This window comes from Bos grunniens, chromosome 5 (genome assembly GCF_055505025.1).
Source record: "Bos grunniens cultivar Pamir isolate PY7600 chromosome 5, Bosgru_T2T1.0, whole genome shotgun sequence".
NCBI classification, from domain to species: Eukaryota; Metazoa; Chordata; class Mammalia; order Artiodactyla; family Bovidae; genus Bos; species Bos grunniens.
Genome location: NC_141169.1, coordinates 108,548,308 through 108,568,426, shown reverse-complemented (window position 1 = coordinate 108,568,426; position 20,119 = coordinate 108,548,308). Strand labels below are relative to the sequence as shown.

Genomic DNA, 20,119 nt, shown 5'->3' with positions numbered 1-20,119 from the left:
AGTACAAATACCATCGGCATTAGAACTCCCAGGATATAAAGGGAAACCGTCCATCATAGATACCTGTAAATTACCTGCTGGAAAATATTTTTCTCAAAATAAAAATGGATCCAGGGGATGTTTCAGTGAGGGAATTTTTTAAAAATCATATAAATTAAAGACTTGAGAAAAGTTGAAATTTGAATTAGCATTTAAAATGAGGTTCGAAGCACATTGTCATCCTTGAAGTTAATGGCTATGTGAAGTTAATGACTGTATGTATGAAACTGGTAAAATGACCAGAAGCAGCTGGAAGGGGATGCTGCCCACAGCACATATAGGTTAGTTAGCTAATACTAAAATTGCCTGTTTGCAGTTTTGGCTTAGAGACCTTCAGTACCTGGGTTGTTATCTTTCTAGCATGTTAGGTATCAACCAGTAGTCTGGAATTGTCAAACATGATGGACTTTGCTTGGAAGCAGATCAGTAACCTATGAAAACAAAACATCGCAAGTATTACATGATTTCAGGGCTATGGATCAGGACTGTGGTTTGATACGGTTGTATGGAGTAGTCCTTTGTTTGCAAAGTATATATGGGCTCTTAGCTTACACTCTCTTAGAAGGGGATGTTGGCAGGCTGGAAAATAAGATTGTGGATGTTATAATGTTAGCAGTGTATTGACAACTTAGGAGAGTAAAAGAATGGTGGTAAGACTTGTGGTAATTCAAGGTCAGATTTACCTTGACATTGATTGGTATCTTCACTGCTCCAAAATTTTGTACTAAAAAAATTTCAAGTGCTCTTGAGTGTTTTCCTATAGAGAAAGCACTTACTGTGTAATGAAAATCTTACTTGCCGACTTACTGGCAGTTGACTTGGTGATTTTTCACTTTGTATGATCTTCCCTGATTGTGACTGTGAATTTATCCTTAAAATAGCTTAAATTTAATATCTTCGCTAGATGAAGAGCCCCTGCTGGTTTAGGAAGACGAGTAGGTAATTAGAAAATGAAAATCAGTCATTTGATCTTAGTTATCACAGCATTTAAATGTTTAAAGCAGATGGTTTGTGCATTGTATTGCTCGATTACTTCATTTTGCATGTCACACCATGTGATCACCACAAAAAAAATCTGAGCAGCAATTCCGAGAACTCATTAGTCAGGAAAATAATACATTTAATGAAACAAAGTCTGAGAATCTGTTACAGATTTGTATGATTGTGTCTGGGATAACATTTTTTTCAGATGTTCATATGATTATTTCCTTTTAAACCATATTGTTTACCTTTATTAGACTGTTCATCCATAGTACAGTTTATATTTTCCAAATGCATACATGTGTGGAATCACACATCAGAAAGGAGGGTATAAAATAGAAGTGGCTGTTATCTCCTAGGAAGTTCTTTTTTTTAATCCCAGGAATTGCTTAATTTACAGAATGGCAAGTTAAGCACTTGGATTCTTTGATTTTTCTTCTTTTCTACCCTTAATACTTGAGTGGCTTCAGCTTTGGTGAAAATAGAGTAGATTTTGTCTGAGAATTTAGTCCTGCTGATACCAGATATGGTGGAGTGACAGATCTGTTATAAGACACATTGCTCACTGAGAAGCCATTCCTCCTTCCTGTGTATTTACCATTAGTGGGACTGACTGGAAGTTTTCCCCTTAGAAAGAGTAATTTGCTTTAGCTTGCTGTTTATCAGTTGTTTTACCTCCAGCCTATCTGTGTCTTTATATTTAAAAGGCGTCTTTTGTAGACAGCACATGTGGTAGGATTCTTCTGGTATGTCAGTCTGCATATATATGTATTTGTAAAATATATGGTTAAATCTGGGTTTTTAGGCAGTATTACAATCTGTCTTTTAATTGGGGGTGTTTATTTCTTTTATAGTTAATATAATTGTTGACATGGTTGGATTTAAATTGAACTTTTATGTATTATATTTCATATGTCATCCCAGGGAAGTAATTTTTTTAAATTTATTTTTACCTATCTTTATTTTCAACCATTATTTTCTGATCAGTTTCACTTCTAGTTCAGAAGCTTAATAGAAAATTTTCTGCTTGAGTTTCAATGAAATGAGTGGAGTCAAGGTCAGAAAAGACCCTTCCAGTCAGTGAGGTGAAGTACCTGGGGACGGCAGTAGGCGAGTACTAAAGTACTCTCTTGGCCTGTGGCCTTTTAGGACTTAGATTCTCTGAAACAGGAAAGAAGACCTATGTGAACTGCTGTTCCTAAATTCTCAGTGAGTGTAACTGTCTTCCAGAGTCTCTTTGTGAAACCTTTTAAGTATCCTGTTTAATTAAGCGTAGTCTCTGATGACAGTACGTCTTCCTCTTATGCACCCTACAGTCAGCTGTTGTGTTAGTCCTTAGCTGTTGTCTCTGGTCTTCTAAGCTCCCCTGTGTACTGTTCTTGGTGGTGCTGGGGCTGGGACTACCCCAGGGCTTGGTAAACTTTCCCTGTAAAATACCACATGTATATATTAACATACATTATGTGTAGTGATATTATGTATGATGTAGAGTAGATTATTTTTAGGCTTTGCAAGCCATATGTGGTGTCTGTTATGTCTTCTTGTTTGTTTATTTTTACAGCTCTTTAAAAATTTAAAAATGTTCTTGGCTCACACTCCATACAAGAACCAGGCAGCAGCTGGGTTTGGCCTACAGGCTGTGGTTTGCCAACCCATGCTCTGCACGTTTATCCTTTGCCTGCAGCCTCCCTCTGCCAGCAGAGGGCATTAGAGAACATTAAAAGGCCCGCGTAGTGAGAAAGGATTTGATGGCTTACTGTTTTATTTTCCATTCCTGCCATCATTGAACTATAGTTTTCTTGTTTTGTTTACTGTTTTCTGTTTTTGTTTGGTTTTTGGACATTTGTTTTTCGTTTTGTCTTTTCCCCTGGCAGTAGCAGCTGGTTCCAGTGTAGTTGTTTTTTTTTGCACCCCAGAAGCCAGCCACATTGTGTTTTGTTAGAGATAGCAGAACACAGGCCAGTGCCTGCTCCTCACAGGTCTGGTCCCAGCTCTGCAGGCCCCCAGCTTTCTAGTTGTAATAACCCCACTTCTTTTCTCTGTTACCTCAAGCCCTAGAGATGGCAGCTCTTTCTTGTAGTTACCTTGGTGTTACTTTGATGTTTCTGTTTGCTTTTTCAAGCCTTCAGTGTACGATTTAGCCAGTTCACTTTATTAAATTCTCCTAGTTAAAATACCTGACGTTTCTGTATTCCTGATTGCACTATGACCGTTAAAGCTGTACATGTGGGTTGTGGAGCCTAACTTCAGGGGAGAGTCATCTGAGACCTGCTTGAAGTTGTCAGGATTTATAACCTAAAACACTGTCAGTCAGGCTTTTTAAGTAAGGGCAGCTAGCTGGTAAATAAAAGCAGCAACTGGTAAGCATCTGGATTTGAAAACCTTTAGAGAGGATTGAATGAGCCATGTCCTTAAGGTACTACATCTGAACCTTTATTCCCCTCCTAAGTCCATTTTATTTTTTCTTAAATGGTCAGAGTTTCTTAACTCAGGGCTACAGGAGTCTTTATGTGTTGTAGACTGTAGAAAGGTTATTCTTCAAATCATAGCTTTCTTGTAGATCTGTTATCTCTGTGGATTGCTCTTGAGCTTTACTTTTGGCTTGAAACTGTGGTGATCATTGTTTTTTCCCCAGTGGAAATTTTCTTTCCCATTTAATACCAGATATTTAAGGATCCCACCCCCCCGCTAACTGTGTTGTATTAAAACCCTGTGCTTAGATTATTGTCATGGGACAAGTTAAATGTTCCTAATTCTCAGCACCCCCTTGGCTGCTTCTTCAGGACACAGCTAGCGTAAAGTCCTCCAGCAGCCTGGAGCCCAACCTCTTCTGTGATGAAGAGATCCCCATCAAGTCTGAGGAAGTGGTCACGCACATGTGGACGGCACCCTCCTTCTGCGCAGAGCACGCATACTCGTCCGCTTCTAAGAGCTGCTCTCAAGGTATTGCCACCCCGGGGAGCAGTGTGGGGAAGAGAAGTCTGACACCACACTGGCAGTCTCTCCTCAAGTATGGCTCCTGACCATGAAATGCAGTAGAACTTGAAAAATGCAACTTTGGAAAATCCAGTCTCTGGTAGCATTTTTCTGTCATTAGGTCATAATGATAGAAAATTTCTGTAGAATCATTGACTCCTAATTGGAAGCCCTTTAGAGTCCATCCAGCCCCTTCTGAACCCGCTTTTATCAAACCCCTGATCAGTCATTATTTATCCTCTATTTGTTTATAATTAGTTGTTGAGGAACTTGCTACTTTTGAAGAATACTCATTCTGGTTTTGAAAAGCTTTATTCTTCATCCCTTGGTAAATAATTTTTCTATTGTGTTCACTATCTAGTTTTTGTCCCCAGTGAAAATCAGTCAGACTGCTTTAGGTCACACCTCTGGAAAATGGAGACTATCTCTGTCTTCATAGTAAAATTCAGGATTTTATGGGACAGCATATTATTATTGTTAATTAGGCAGATAATGGGTTATTTATATGTGGCAGTTATATGTCTAATCTTTCGGTATCTTCTACAATGGAGAGAGCATTCCCTTTCCCCTCCAGTCACAAGATAAACAATATGGAACCTGTGTTTTCACTCTAAACCAGTTTTTTAGAGTGTCATTAGAATTCTAGGCCTTTTTTGTTCTGTGTTTTTTTTTTTAAATTTCACTTTAATACTGATACAGTGAATCCAAACATCTAAATTAAGTGTTGGAGGAAGAGGGGGAGCATTCCTCTAAATATTTACTTTGAAAGCATTACTTTTTTCAGTAGTTTTCATGTTTTGTTCTGTCTTCTGTTTTGGGGGAAAGGTTCTAGCACCCCGCGGAAACAGCCTCGGAAGAGCCCTTTGGTGCCCCGGAGCTTGGAGCCTCCAGTGCTGGAGTTGTCGCCAGGAGCTAAAGCTCAGCTGGAGGAGCTGATGATGGTGGGAGATCTCCTGGAGGTGTCCCTGGACGAGACTCAGCACATATGGCGGATTTTGCAGGCCACACACCCACCCTCTGAAGATAGATTCCTGCACATCATGGAGGTACAGATTGGAAGCTTATTACACAATGGTTTAAACCACTTACAATGTCCCAGCTCCTTGGAGGTTCCTCAGGTCACAAGGGGAGGACTGGTGGATAGTGCTCCAGTTGCCTTCTCTCTCACCAAGCCAAAGTATTTCTGCTTTATGGTTTTCTTTATTGAGGTTTTACATAGTTTATATATTTTTATACAATTTACCCATGTTTTTTTATCTGTGATACTATAATCCTGAGCAGGAGGGGAAAGGACAGACAAGGCAAGCGTTTAGCTCTTTCTACCTCTAAAGAAGGTAAGGGTCAGAGATGCAGAAACTTGCCTGAAGTCACACTTGCAGTAAAAGTGGAGGTACCCAGGCTCTAACTGTGGCATTTGGTTGCTGTGTTCTGAATCATCTTTCTTTTCCTTGACTGTTTCTGTGAAGTGGAAGGTACAGTGTTGTACGCTGGCACGCTGTAGTTTGGTTTGGAAGTCAGATCGAAGGTGCCTGATTTAGATATTGTTTTCCAATTAGCAGAGCTTTCTCTTCACAACCACTGTCTTATTTGATTTTATATATAAGGAAACACAGAGTTTTGAAAAGTTAAATGTCTTATTCAAGGTGTGATAGGTTTAAGATACTTGTGACCCAGTATTGTCTGATTCTGCAGATTCCTATGCTCTGTCGCTAAGTCGTGTCCTACTGTTTGCGAACTCATAGATTGCAGCACACCAGGCTCCTCTGTCCTCCATTGTCTCCTGGAGTTTGCTCAGATTCATTCCATTGAGTCAGTGATGTGGTCTAATCATCTCATCCTCTACCTGCAGAATCTTAGGAAGTGTTATTTCTTAAGTAATTACCAAGCTTATGATTTTCAGTATTTCTTTTTCTGCCTCACCTCTTGTTAAGAATTTTAATGCTGGTAAATAAAGACCAAAAGAGTTACTGTGTAACTTAGTATACATTTTAATATGTTGAGCTTTCTATGTTTACGTCTCAGTTACAGACAGATGCTGCAGACTGTATAACGTATGCTGACAATTTTTTGGCCTTTCCCCCTGTCCCCGATAAGCTAAAAATAAGTCAGATATTTTATTCAGGGCTTGCCATTATTTTCTACTGTTACCTTCTTTGAATATTATATTTGTCTTCTTAAAATATCAGAATATTTATTGTATAATGTATACAATGTAAAATTTATTAAGTATACAATTCAGTTGTTTTAATCACATTTATAATATTGTACAACTGTTACCACTGTCCATTTCCAGAACTTTTAAATTATTCCAAAGAGAAACTCTGCTGCTGCTGCTGTCGCTTCAGTCGTGTCTGACTCTGTGCAACCCCATAGACGGCAGCCCACCAGGCTCCCCTGTCCCTGGGATTCTCCAGGCAAGAACACTGGAATGGGTTGCAATTTCCTTCTCCAGTGCATAAAAGTGGAAAGTGAAAGTGAAGTCGCTCATTCGTGTCCGACTCCTAGCAACCCCATGGACTACAGCCTACCAGGCTCCTCCGTCCATGGGATTTTCCAGGCGAGAGTACTGGAGTGGGTTGCCATTGCCTTCTCCGAAGAGAAACTCAGTACCTGTTAAATAATAAATCCCATTTCCCTCCCCCCAGCCTTGGTAATTCATATTCTTCCTGTCATTATGAAATTGTATACTCATGATACCTCATATAAGAGAATAAAACTGTTTTTGAATGTCTTGCTTTTAAATTGTTTCTCTTTTTATATTTTTGAAGGATGACAGCATGGAAGAGAAACCATTAAAAATAAAAGGAAAGGACTCTTCAGAGAAGAAACGGAAACGGAAGCTAGAAAAAGTAGAGCAGCTTTTTGGTGAAGGAAAGCAGAAGTCCAAGGAGCTAAAGAAAATGGATAAACCTAAAAAGAAGAAATTAAAATTAAGTGCAGAAAAATCAAAGGAGCTGAACAAACTGGCCAAGAAGCTAGCAAAAGAAGAAGAGAGGAAGAAAAAGAAGGAGAAAGCCGCTGCAGCCAAAGTCGAACTTGTGAAAGAGAGCACTGAGAAGAAGAGAGAGAAGAAGGTGCTAGACATTCCCTCCAAGTACGACTGGTCTGGTGCGGAGGAGTCGGATGATGAGAACGCCGTGTGCGCTGCGCAGAACTGCCAGAGGCCCTGCAAGGACAAGGTGAGTCTCTCTGTGTCCCAGCGAGTGTGTGCGGGGACACGGAGCAGCAGCCAGGCACATGAGGCTGTGACATAGTGATGGTCTGTTTTGATCCCAGGATTTGGCCTTGCACCATCACATGTTTAATATAGTTTCTAGAACCTTTTTCAGTTATGAGATTTTAATAGAAGAAATGTGTTTTAGAATTTGTGTACAGAGCGAAACATCCCAGATGAGCAGAGAGAAGCTGTGTGGTACCCAGGAGCAGTGCACCCCATGTGTGGCCTCAGCAGAGCTCAGAGCAGTCGTGTGCCCTCCCTGTAGGGTGCCTCGGAGGACTAAGCACCTTGTCAGTCAGCCACAGTGGCCTAAAAGGTCCCAGGCCAGAGTTCTAAGACCCAGGAAGCAAATTGCCTGGAGATTTGTGTGAAGACATAAAACTTGGGTTGAATCTTCCCTTTGGTCTGTGTCTTAGCTACACACAGGCCTATGTATATGCTCCTAAATAGAACATGATTTTTAAAAATTTCTTGCAGAAAATAATGAAGACCTTTAAAGGTACTATCTTTTTTTTAATGTCAGCCCTAAACTTTAAATATTAGTAAGTACATGATGATCTTTCTTAAGGCAATATTGATGTTACAGACTTCTGAGAAAAGTGGATGGACTTTATGAAAAATCATAGTTCTTTAAGTGTCTGGAGGCATCTATTTTGGTGTTCCCATCAAGATTATTAGTAAGTTCATGGCTTTAACTTTATCTCCTTACGCCACTTGACTCTTAGAATTTTAATAACCCCTCAGTTTGAATATATAAACAGAATAAATACAGTTGTATCACTATTCCCTCCTTGGCTAAATACTGTTAGAGCTTGAAGAGGTCACCTTCTCCAGCCTCTTCATTTTACAAATGATGTAACCAGGACTGAGTGAGGATAAACGATGTAACCAAAGTCATAGACTAGTCAGTGGCAAAACCACAAGGAGAAACCTGGCTCCCAGACCAGGTGCTCCACTAATATCCCCACCCCTCCGGTAATTGAGATGCAAGTACAAAAACAGTCCAGAACTACATGACATGTTTAAATTATTAAAGGTCCTCTCACTTTTGGAAAATGAGTATATAGTAAAATATATACCCCATAGTCCAGCTCTCTGAGAGTAACAACTGGGAATATTTTAGTGTGCTTCCTTCCAGTTCTTTTTCTGTATGGTTTGTTTCATATCATGTCATACTGTCCAGTTTCGCATCTTTCTTTATTAATTTCCTAAGCATTTTTCTATAGTATAAACATTTTTAAAGCATCTTAGTAGGTACAGTATGTGTGTATGAATTATTTTTATCTTTGATTTGAATGTATTCTCATCTCAATTTGTTGATTAAAGAGGCTATGAAAGGTTACCTGTTTCTCTTTGGGTCCTGAAACATTAGTAGCTTAGTGTTGGCAGAACCTTCTCCCCTTTCTTTCTCCTTTAACTAATTTTCACCAGTTGTAGGATTGGCAGCAAGATGTGTTTTTTTTTTTTAGCTTACTTACCGTCATCCTTTCTACAGTGTTTATATCCGTCATAACCTTCCTCTTTTTTTCCCTCCTTTTCACTTAATACACTCTCCCTTCTCCTCTGCTTAATTAGCATTTAAAACACGGTTCAGTTCATCTACTGCCTCTGTTCTCTTTCCGTAGCATATAACACTACAGAGAGTTTTCTCTCTTCTGCTACAAAATTGATATATTAACATGTCCTGCTTTACTTATTTAAAATAATGTGATCAATATATAAGCCCTAAGATTTGCTCTTAACATTGTATTTTTTGAAAATCTAGAAAAGGGATTTCCCTGGTGGTCCAGTGGTTAGGACTCCACGTTTCCACTGCAGGGGCCCCGGGTTCCATCCCTGGTTGGAGAACTAGGATCCTTCAAGCTGGGTGGCGTGGCCAAAATAAAAAAAAAATCTGGAAAGTTATCATCCCCATTTTGATGGAGCAAAAGGAAATATAGCAACATATTTTGAGAAAATGTCTATTGTTTAAAATATAAAAAGATTTGTACAGATTACTACAGAAATTTGTGAAGATTAGTAGAAAAGATTGTTGAACACACAGGTGAACAGGTGTGCCTCACCCTGTCAGTAGCTACATAAAAGAAACTTATAAATGATGTATTTCTATAATGTGTTTAATTTCAAATGGGAATTATTTCATATTATACACATTTTGCCCATCACTGCTGTTCTGCAGTTTTTGTAGTGCTCCAAGCTTGTTTCTGACACAATGTTACTACCTGTGTATTTCTTTAAAACCTTTGTAAATAATTTTATAACTTCCTCAATTTGAAGTGTAGTGTTTCTTTAAGGAAAACAAATTAATGCATGATATACATCTTCACTACAAAAGGATACCAAGAAAAGAATGTTTTTAAAAGAAGTCTTTTCTTTAAATACTACATAGCAAAAAAACACACACAGCTTCTAGAGTTTATTCATATTTAGGTAAATGTACATTTTTTTCTAACAAGTACTTTCTGTTACTTTTACCTAAAAATGTGCAGATTGAGAAAACTTTGAAGGATTACTTAAATATATATAGCCTCTGTTTCAAAGATGTTTTAGAAAGAAAAAAGAAAATTTTTATCAGAATAAAGTAAAAGGTTTTAAAAGCCCAAAACTATCTCTTCCATCATTATCAAATTGACTTTAAGTTGAAATTAATTTTTTTTAAATAATGAACTATTTTCAAAAGATTAGTTTTCAGGTTCAGATTCTTTTTCTCCCTGAACTCTGCCACTTTCATTCAATCTTACTGGTACCAAGAGTTAACTTGAAGGAGCAAGTTCTTTCAAGCTAGTATTTAAGTAATATTTTTCTGCATTGAAATAAATATTTGATCTCACTATGAAAATAGACTTTTTCCCCCTTTAGCTTTTTTACCTTCTTTCTGGGGCTTTCTTCTTAGCATTACTACCTCCCTAAGGTGTCCAATACAGTAAATAAAGAGAGATTATAAACTTCTCTCACTTCAATTGTTTGTTACCCACTCTGATTTTAAAGGATTTTTGTGGAGAATCATATAGGCAGAAGTATTTGCATTATCAGTTCCTTTATCATTCTCATCTCCTTTTAGCATAAACGAAGGTTGGATTACCTAAATGAGTGAGTCTCACACACACAAACTACGGTGATGTTATGATAAGGTGACCAGCTGTCACTTTCAGCACCGAAATTCCTGTGTCTTGGGAAACTGGTTAATTTCGGGCAGACTGAAAAGGTTGGTTACTTATTGATGAGCGCACCAAAAAACATACATGGGGATTCTAAGCATATGTTGTACTTGATTAAGTAAATTGTTTTAATTTTCATATCTGGCTTTTGCAAGAAAGTTTGGTGCAAAAGAGATTGAATGCCAAAAATATAAAGAGTTCAGTTGGGTAACTAAGCTAAAAGTATCACTAAATCACCAGCTTTCTTTTTTCCCAGTGTAATAATATGCACTAAGAATCAAAGAAAATACAACATGCCAAACATTTTTTCTTAAGCATAAATATGAAACCATTTAGCAAAACAAGAAATGCCAAACCAACATAGTTTTCTCTGTTTAATATATTTCTCTTTTAAACACACATTTAACCGATAATCTCTTTATCGGTTAATATTTGAACAGCTCATAGCTGTGAAGTTTTTCAGGAACTACTTTTTTTGATTTGATAAATATGCTTCCTAGAAATAAAGGGGAAATGACTATTAGGACTTACTATGCAGTTAACCAGATTCTTTGTTCTCAAGTATTCAGGCTGCCACAGTCTGTTCAGAATCCTTTGGATTCAGTTAGCATTCCAGACAAAAGTATAATTTCAATCGTTAGTCAAGGAGCATGATCAAAAGATATTCATAGGGCCGTTTTTTCCCTGCTAATTATTAGGCCAAATTGTTGTCTGACCTATAGGCTAGGATCAAGTCTCAGGAAAAGTTACTATGCTTTTTTGGAATGGTGGGGAAGCTGGGCTTAGGAATGGACCTCTAGCCAAACTCTCAAAAGGGGAAATGCCATCTTCCTTATTTGAAAGAGAGCAGTAGATTTGATTTTGGGAAACCAGAAACCAGTGAGCAGGATGCAGAATTTGATTTTAAAAGAAACTTTTCTTGGCAGCAAATCATGACAAATTGTAACTTGTTTACCTTGTGGGGACTAGACTGGTTAGAATAGTTAGTTCCCTGTCGACTCAGGTGTTTATAACCCGGACGACACCTCCGGTCTGAGCAGCCCAGAGGACCACAGCTGGTCCTCCCAGGTCCCTTGGCCAGCGCCACACAGCCAGACAGTCTGTGTTCACCCACTGTCAGGCTATAAACTTTCACCTGCCTGTGCTGTCTTTATTTTTTATCTGCTGCACCAGAGTCGTCATCTCTGTTTTCTGTACCTCCAGTGCAGTTTGCCACAGTAGGAACACTTTGACCATTTAAGACTTCAGAAGCTAAATATCATACAAACAATTACAGAACAAAAAATTCGTTTGAGGAAACAAGTCACTCTGAACTTGCAGAAAGCAGTATCACACAGTGAAAGTGATGGTCAGGTTTAGAATATATGAGAATGACCTGGGAGCTGGTCACAATACAGGCTTCCGGTTTGAACACCAAGGTGATTTTGAGTCTGTGGGTTTGGGCTAGGTCTCAGCTACACACAGCAGGTAATTCTGGCATGAGTCATGCTGCAGGCAGTTATTTGCAGAATGTTTCGTGTGAAGAAGAGTGAGTGGAGCTGGGAGACTACAATTTTAGAAATGGCTCCAATGTCCCAGCCTGGGGACCAGGTGCCTTGCCAAACATTATTTCATTTGATCTTCTAAATTAGTGGTCCCCAACCTTCTTGGCACCAGGCACTGATTTCATGGAGGGCAGTTTTTCCACAGCCTGGAGTCAGTGGGTGGTTTCAGGAGGATTCGAGCACATTACATTTATTGTCCACTTTATTTCTGTTGTTACTACAGCAGCTCCACCTCCAGTTATCAGACATTAGATCCTGGAGGTTGAGCACCCCTTGCTGTAAATAATTCTGTGAGTAAGACTCGGTCTCCGTGTTACAGAGAGAGATGTGGAGCCTTAGGGAGATTGAATGACTTGCCTCAGCTCATACATCAGGTCTGGACTTCGGAGTGAATTCCGTAATCTTTATGCCACACAGTATTGGCCCCTGGAGAGCTAGAACTCTAAGAACAACTAAAGCAAAAAGATAATTTTGACAAATGATTTCTCCCACCCTTTATTAAAAACCCAGAAACTACTAACATGACTGTCAAACTTTTGATGAGTTTTATAGTCTGTGGACACTGATTTTAAGAACTGCCCACTTTCCCTGAAACTTATTTCCTAGCTCATTCCTCCTTCCTTCTGTCCTTTCTCACAAGCTGTGCTGAAGTATTTCGTGGATCCCTTCATTCTCCTCACTTTGCTCTGGTTTCTAGAAAAGTTCATTGTTGTGCATGGCTTCTGACATTGTTAGTGAGATGGTCCACTTTTATCTTGCATAGAGAAGAGTAAGAAGCCCTTTTATCTTAAAGGTTCTAATCTGCCATGGCATAGCCATAAAAACCACCCCAATTACCTGCCAAATAGCAAAGCCAGTATCTCCTCACCATTAAGTGTCTACCCCAGGCTTAGTGCCACCAAACCACAGTCCCTTTCTGGCCTCCTATAGTCACCATCCTCTCTGAAGGGTCACAGCTTGCCAGGCCTCTGCCACTGACCTGTCAGTTACTCAGACCTTAATTTTAAACCCCAGAGTGATCTATTGACCTGTGTCTTTGACTGTTTTAATTGGTTAATTTGTAAGATTTGACCTCTGATATTTGCTAACTTTTTATAGGGAGTTGTATTTGTAACGGAAGAAGAGAAGAATAAAAAATATTAGTTTTAAAAGTGGCCTATGTGACTGCTTTTCTAAAAAGGTATTTAATGCTCTTAGTACTTTGGCTTATCTCTTTGAAATAAAGCTAATACACAGGATTGCCTTCACATTGTTGTACTCTGCCTTTCCTGATAATTGCATTGTCTTAGAGCCTAGACGTTGTTAATATTAGCTAAAACTACTTGGCTGCTCTATTAGAAGTTCCTTTTTTTTGTCAAATTTTCTCAAACATGTTTCTGCCTTGCAAGGAGCCCCAGGTATTTATGAGGTGATGGAGTACCTAAGAGGCCTCATTTTGTGGACACATTACGGAAAAAAAAAATAATTTGGGGGGATTAACTTCCCAGCTTCTTTCTTTAAAAAATAACTCCGTAAGAAGTTATTGTCTATCTCTGGGCATCCCCGTTATTTGCTATCATTTAAGCCAAGGCAGCTCTTTGGTTTGCTTGTATCCCAGGCTTCCTGCATGTGTAACCTAAATATCCCCGATCTTGTCTCCAACAGGTGGACTGGGTGCAGTGTGATGGTGGCTGCGATGAGTGGTTTCACCAAGTTTGTGTGGGGGTCTCTCCAGAAATGGCGGAAAGTGAAGACTACATCTGTACAAACTGTGCAAAGAAGCAGGGGCCAGACAGCCCAGGGCCAGCGCCGCCCCCTTCCTTCATAATGAGCTACAAACTACCAGTGGAGGATCTTAAAGAGACCAGTTAGCAGACGCTGGGTTGGTTTGGGACACGGGGGAAAATGGACCACACTGAGACCGTAGTCATCGAGTAGAGTGGTTTAGGTCCACTCGGAATGTTGCTTCCAAAGATGAACGGCCTTCTGGGAAAGTCCTCTCAGCCGACTTCCTCTGCGCATGGATGTGGGACCCGCGTTCTCTGTCTGCACTCGTGTGCTGAGGGTGTCTGCCTTGGTCCAGCAGCCGGGGTTTCAGTTCATGTCTCCTCTGAGGTCCTTTGTCACATTAAGGCCAGACACTGGAGCTCTAGGGTGGCAGGTTGGCATCATTGCATTGGTGTGCTCGCAGGACTTGTAAGGGTGTGTTTTAGGGCCAGTTGATACTAGTTAGAGGTTCACAGCCAGCACTGTTGGGAGGTACTGACTGCTTGGATCTCCTTAGGGCAGTGGGAGGAATCAGAGGACCAGCTTCCTTCCACTCTGACCTGCGTTTGATGCCTGGCAGGTCCAGCTCGGAGAGGACCAGGACGAACATAGTCCTGTTAGAGGCCGTGGGAGGGGAGCCCGGCCTGTAAACCTCCGCTCCGTGTGCTTGTGTGTACCAAGAGGAAAACCCCAAGTGAGGGGCAGATCACCCCATCTTCCTAAGGAGGAGAGTAGCATCCAGTTCAGAATCTGACTAGATTGGATTCTGGGAAGAAGAGATTTTATTTTAAGGCAAGCAGCCTTTTTTGGCTTTGAGAAGTCTTGTTGCTTTGGGTCTGCATTTAGAGAAGAGCAGGTACGTGGATCCAGGCTTCTGCAGCAGCAGACACAATGAGTCAGAATGTTTCACTGAGCTAGCGGTGCATGCTTTTCGGGGAAACCTTCATTGACAAGTGTACCAGGTGCCACCAGGCTTCAGGCATGGCCACCAGCAAAACCAGCAAAACAGCTTTTTGCCTTGCAGCCCTGCCCCACTGTCTGGTTCCAGGACTGGCAGTTGCTGACAGAGGCCAGCCGTGGGCGCTATCCCATAGCCCCATGGCTTCTCTCTGAGGAGTTGGGCATAGAGTACCTCTGGTGACGAAGTTGTTTTAGTAAATCCATTTTTAAAAAAAGAAAAAAGGACTTGTTTTTACTTTTTTCTAAATGTCTCTGACTACTGACTGTTCTATAAATAGATTATTTTTCCTTTTTTAATATACATATATGAATATATAAATATATATATATTTACCGTTACCAGCAGCTTGTGACGGAGTCTCAGCATCAGAAATCCATTTGGGGGCTTGCTTTCTCTTCTTGCTTTTTATAAAGGAGTCACACTCCTTCCTTGTAGTACATGGAGTTAGCACTTCCTTTTCCAGCCTCGCCTGACCAGATGGTCCATCTTGTTTTGTCCAAATAGATAATTCTGTTTCCTTTGTGTGTGGGGACTCGTCCCTGTCTGTGGGGAATCCTGATCGTGCTGTATCTGCAATGGTGGTTCTGTTTGGTTCTGTTCCATTCTGTTTGTGAAAGTTTGAAACGACGGTGCTGTGTTGTCCTCCTTCCTGTCGTGTTCTGTCCTCTTGGAGGTGTTAGGGAAGCTCTTATTAGAAGGGGACTCTTTTTTTTCTTTTTTTAAGGACAAAAAAGACCCACCAAACAAGCTGAAAACGGTGTTTCGTCTTCACTATCCTGTGTCCCTTTATTTTGGGTTGAAAATATGTGGTTTGGCTTATAAATTCATCAGTTTTCCTTTTAAAGGGAGGAGCAAGATGGGCCCAGAGAACAGCTAATACTCTCGTCCTCCCTTTTTAAAGAAATGTCTTCTAGTAACTAGAAGCGAAATGTACTGTCGAGTCACAGTTTGAGTGGGTATGAGATTTAACTCAAAAGACCTCTTCCTAAAAAACCTTTCCTGTAAAATCCAGTTTCTGGACATGCTTTCTCTATAGTTCCTATTACCAGTCTTTCCGTCTCTCTTCCCCTGGTATCATAAAATCTTGAATGTTAAGAAGTTCATCAGTGTTGACGTGCATGGGTCCTAATGTTTCATCTCAAGTGTATGTATGATTTAAGATTTCAGTGGAAATTACAAGGTAACTATTTTCATAAGTTTTCATTTTGCTTAATGTACATAAAGATATCATTACTTAGTTAAGAGTTTCATCTGGTTATATTATAGAAGAAAGCACAATTTTTTTTTTTTTTTTTTGCTTTTTGGTCTTCTCTGTAAAAGCCTTCAGACACTTGTGGGTTAAAAATTGATTGCAGTCTTCAGTGATGGCTGCCTGGAACACGCTTTAAAATACCTTCTTTTCCCTTCAGCTGTCAGCAGAGGGACATGAGGATGCTGAGAAAGATGGCTCTGCTTCTTGGAGAGTGGGAGATGGGGAGAGAGGGCTGTTTAGGAAATGATTTATATCCACAATACAGCATTTGCCTGTATGTTTGACCTGAGAAAGTCGCAAGGCAATCTCCCAACCATGAATAGCTTCCTGTTCATCTTCAGACATTTTGAAACCTGATTCCTTTAATTGATATTGTGGGATTTTCTGTATTAATTTGAAAGTCACAGGAATTTGCTCTGACTTTTGACCATTTAGACAGGCTGAGAACAGATGAGTGAAATTAGTTTAAAGAAGAAGAAAAATACATAAAATGTGTAATTTTGCAATTAGTGGACTAAGATTCATCTGTTTAAAGAAATGTTGATTCTCTAGTATAAAACTTTTCACTTAGAGGAAGTTACATATTTACAGCTTAAACCCATTCTGCAGTGGTGTAGCATGTCAAATTAAAATTCGATTTAAAATGTTTTTTCACCCTTCCTGTCTCCTTCAAGTCACAATTCTTCCCCATTGATACTTTAACTTTCTTGTAATAATTCTTTCAAAGGCATTTCTCACTATGTTCACTATAAAGCATTTTGGCGAGTATTAGAGAAGGGAAGATGAAAATCGGTAGCCCGAGTAGACCCTCGGCCCCTTGCACATGGGGCCACAGCCCTCCCGTGGTCCCTCTGGCTGGTGCTGGCCTCACTGCCTGTAGTGACCGCAGCAGAGCCACATGGAGGCGCCAGGTCAGGGCCTTGCCGGGCGGCCAGTCCCCAGCTCTCTGTGACTCAGACCTGGGCTTCGTGGAGTGACAGCTGCTGCACGTCCTGCTTTGGATAATTGAAATGTCAAACGTGAAACCTGTGGTTGCCCATGACGTACTTTAGTGATCAAAACGCCAGTGAGGGCTGACCCGTGAGCCAAGGACGCTTTCACCTGTGCTTTTCCTTTTCACCTTTATCTTCAACGTGTCTGAGAAGTTTGTTTCTCTTAATTCTTCAATTCTGATGCAGTTCTGCAGCTGTAGGAGAAACTCCCTACTGGTCAATCCCTGGATTCTGTAGTACGTTGACGTGAGAGCCAGCCAGTGCTTTTACCTGGGAGGGGAGAGGGAAAACTGCGAAAGCCCTTCTTTCAAAAGGTGGATGAGCCACTCCAAGGAGAAAGTGGCAAGTTGAAGTGGAACTTGAAAATTGTGGGAAAACGAAGGTGAAGTCCCACACGTAACCGGGTTCAGTAAAGTTTATATATGAACTAGCTTCATATGTGTGTAAAAAGTTACTTTTGCAGTAATATAAATTTTTAAAAACAGGCATTTGGTTTGCTTTTTACCTTTTGAAATCCCCCCCCTTTTTTTTTTCAAATAATCAAAGCTTATCTTTACTTTGGATATGGGTGTGCCGTGGCAGTTAGCGTTTACCGCAGGAGAAGGAAAGAATGGATATTAATGTATCTGGGGTTGGCGTCTTCTCTTGGCCTGGACCGTATCCAGTCACCACTATGCAACGACCGAACGACGTGCACTGGAAAAGGATGTGACAGGTGTTCACAGCCACACCCTGCTCAGTCTTTACTCTTGCAATACTCCAAGATGTCCAAACAGGAATGTCTTTTGTAAACCTCAAGACTTATTGACTATCCCCTTACATATTTATTTACCCCTTAGTGAGACACTTAAATATAATATGGACTCTAATTTACCAGGGTTTTTGGTGGTGCCTTATGAAAAGTACAACTTGATTTCTTGTTTTTTGAGCATGTTTTGCATTTATTTTTGTTTTCTGAAAAAAAAATATTAGATATGGTTATTTGCATTACATCTAAAAAAATAAAAGCTTTGTGTGTGAACTCAGGCCCCCTGCTCTGTCATTCATTTTGGTGGCAACTCCAGGGTAACCAAGCCAAGCTAGATTGTGGTCACTGTATTGATGACCTGAGAGCCACTTTTAACCTGTGCATTTGCTGTCTCTAAAATAAAAAACTGGCCTCAAATAACTTCACCAGTGGTGTGATTAGCCTGTTGCATTGCTGAGAATAGTTGTCTTCAGAAAGTGTGAAGTAGACGAAGTGATTCCTGCGGATTTCAACTTTGTCTGTTCACAGTGATGACCAAGCAGACATTTCCCCACTGCTGATTCTCAAGCCGGGTGCCCCTTTGCAGCAAGCCAGTCATACCAGGGGAAATGAAGAAATAGGCCCTTTTCCCTTTGGCCTCCTTGTACTTAAAACTAGTTCAAACTGCAAACTTACTTCAGAGAATAGTGCTTGTTTTCTCTTTGCCAAGGTTACCAGGTCACGTAGGTGCAAAGGGCCCATCATTGATGAAAAAGGCTCTGCTTGCAGTGAAATTGGACTTTTAAGTGTGTAACTATATATGTGTTGGGGAGTAGAATTAGTGGCAAGAAGGCAGATCTAATTATCTCAACTTGGAAAAGAATTTTGCCAAGAAAGACAACAGACACATGAATCTTTGTAAGTCTGACATTTAAAAAGAGGTGTGGAGTCATCCCAGTTCAGACCACGTTTTTTGTGGGGCCTTGGCATTGTGGTTGATACCAGTGTGCTGAAGACCCAGAACCTCTTCACGGGATACTTAAATCTTTAACTGGGAAGTCTCACATGACACAGGGACCCAAGGGCACAAGAGAACACACGCAAGGACTGCATTCTGTGACCAAGTGATTTTGGGATTTCTTAACTCTTCTTGCCTATTTGCTTTTTAAAGTGTGTTTTTACTCTGGGCTTTTAGTAGGGAGAAAGCTTTTGTATTTCCATACAATAAAGTCCCATGAAAATTCTTTATTAGGTGAGGATTTTCTCTCACATCATCCCTAGAGCCAGGATGTATGATCTTGTTAATGCAAAGGGGGTTAATTTAAAAAAAAAAGGCACCACAGGAAGTCTTAAAGATGTTTTGGTGGTTCCAGCTTGTAGTAAGGAACTCTGGTGAGTTGCCAGGAACATAGGGATGGACTCAGAATCTTCTGTAGTTTTTAAAAAAACAACCCTCTGCCCCCCACAACCAAAACCAACAAGCAAAAAACTTCAAAAGCCCAGATGAGTTTAGCATTACATAAGAGAATGTCAGATTTAGGAATGCACTAATCTGAGTGTTAGCGCTTTGGGCTGCCTTCTCTTAGTTACTTGGCTTTTCTGAGTCCCATTTCCTACTATGTGTGGGTTAGTTCACATGGATACAAAGATGGAGTTATCTCACTCTAAGGGAGGTAAGATAAATCGATTTTTAAGGATTTTTTTTTTACAAAAACTTAAAGGAATTTTGGACATGTCTAAATTCCCACTGAGTGCGAAATATCTCTTCAGGTCTCCTGAGGAGGGAGAATATCCTATGTTTAGAGAATGTAAGTTTTGATCCCTACATCCGTATTAGAGCATAGCCAGTTTTCACTTCACTTGGGTCTGAAGTTTGCAGAGATCATCACCCACTTCTTATTCCCTGAGACCGATATCCCGCTGTGCCATTCGAAAAGATGAGAGCATTGAACACATTTCAACAGACCTAACCCTTAACCCCTCCCTCCTCCTGAGTTGGTACCTGTGCTGTACTGAGTCGTGTCCAACTCTTTGTGACCCCATGGACTGTAGCCCACCAGGCTCTGTCCATGGGACTTCCCAGGCAGGAATACTGGAGTGGGTTGCCATTCCTTCTCCAGGGCATCTTTCCGACCCAGGGGTCAAACCCACATCTCCTGCATTGGCAGGCGGGTTCTTTGCTTCCAGAGGCACCTGGAAGCCCCCTGAGAGGGTACCTGGCCTTAGTGAGAAATCCACCCCCCTCCCCAAAGCATCGGCCCAGCCCTCTCCATACTGGGCAGCTGCCTGCTGAGGCAGCAGCCCACCCACGCCCTGGCAGTATCCAGATAGTCTGCTGGCTGAACTCTACCATCCTTTCTACCTGGCGTTAAGCTTTATGGTCTGTTTTTTCTCCATCTCTCTGGCCCTGCAGGGCCTCATTCTGGCTCAGTTCGGCGAGCTGACGTCATCTGTCCTGAATACTGCTGAGCACAAGCTGTGGATCGTTTGCCCTACGAGCTGACACAGAGCAGGGCAGCAGCCCCT

The 20,119-nt window shown here is 40.6% G+C and overlaps 1 protein-coding gene across 2 annotated transcripts in view; it reads left to right on the top strand.

Annotated features, from left to right (window-relative positions):
* KDM5A (lysine demethylase 5A) overlaps positions 1–17,887 on the top strand; it is a 65,385-nt gene extending 47,498 nt beyond the window's left edge. For both annotated transcript variants that reach the window (XM_086402460.1, XM_086402459.1), the window contains 4 exons: positions 3,804–3,963; positions 4,822–5,042; positions 6,765–7,175; positions 13,560–17,887. In XM_086402460.1, the coding sequence (XP_086258586.1) occupies positions 3,804–3,963; positions 4,822–5,042; positions 6,765–7,175; positions 13,560–13,766 (999 nt within the window). In that variant the 3' untranslated portion in view covers positions 13,767–17,887. The remainder of the gene's footprint in view (positions 1–3,803; positions 3,964–4,821; positions 5,043–6,764; positions 7,176–13,559) is intronic.
* Positions 17,888–20,119: the final 2,232 nt, after the last annotated feature.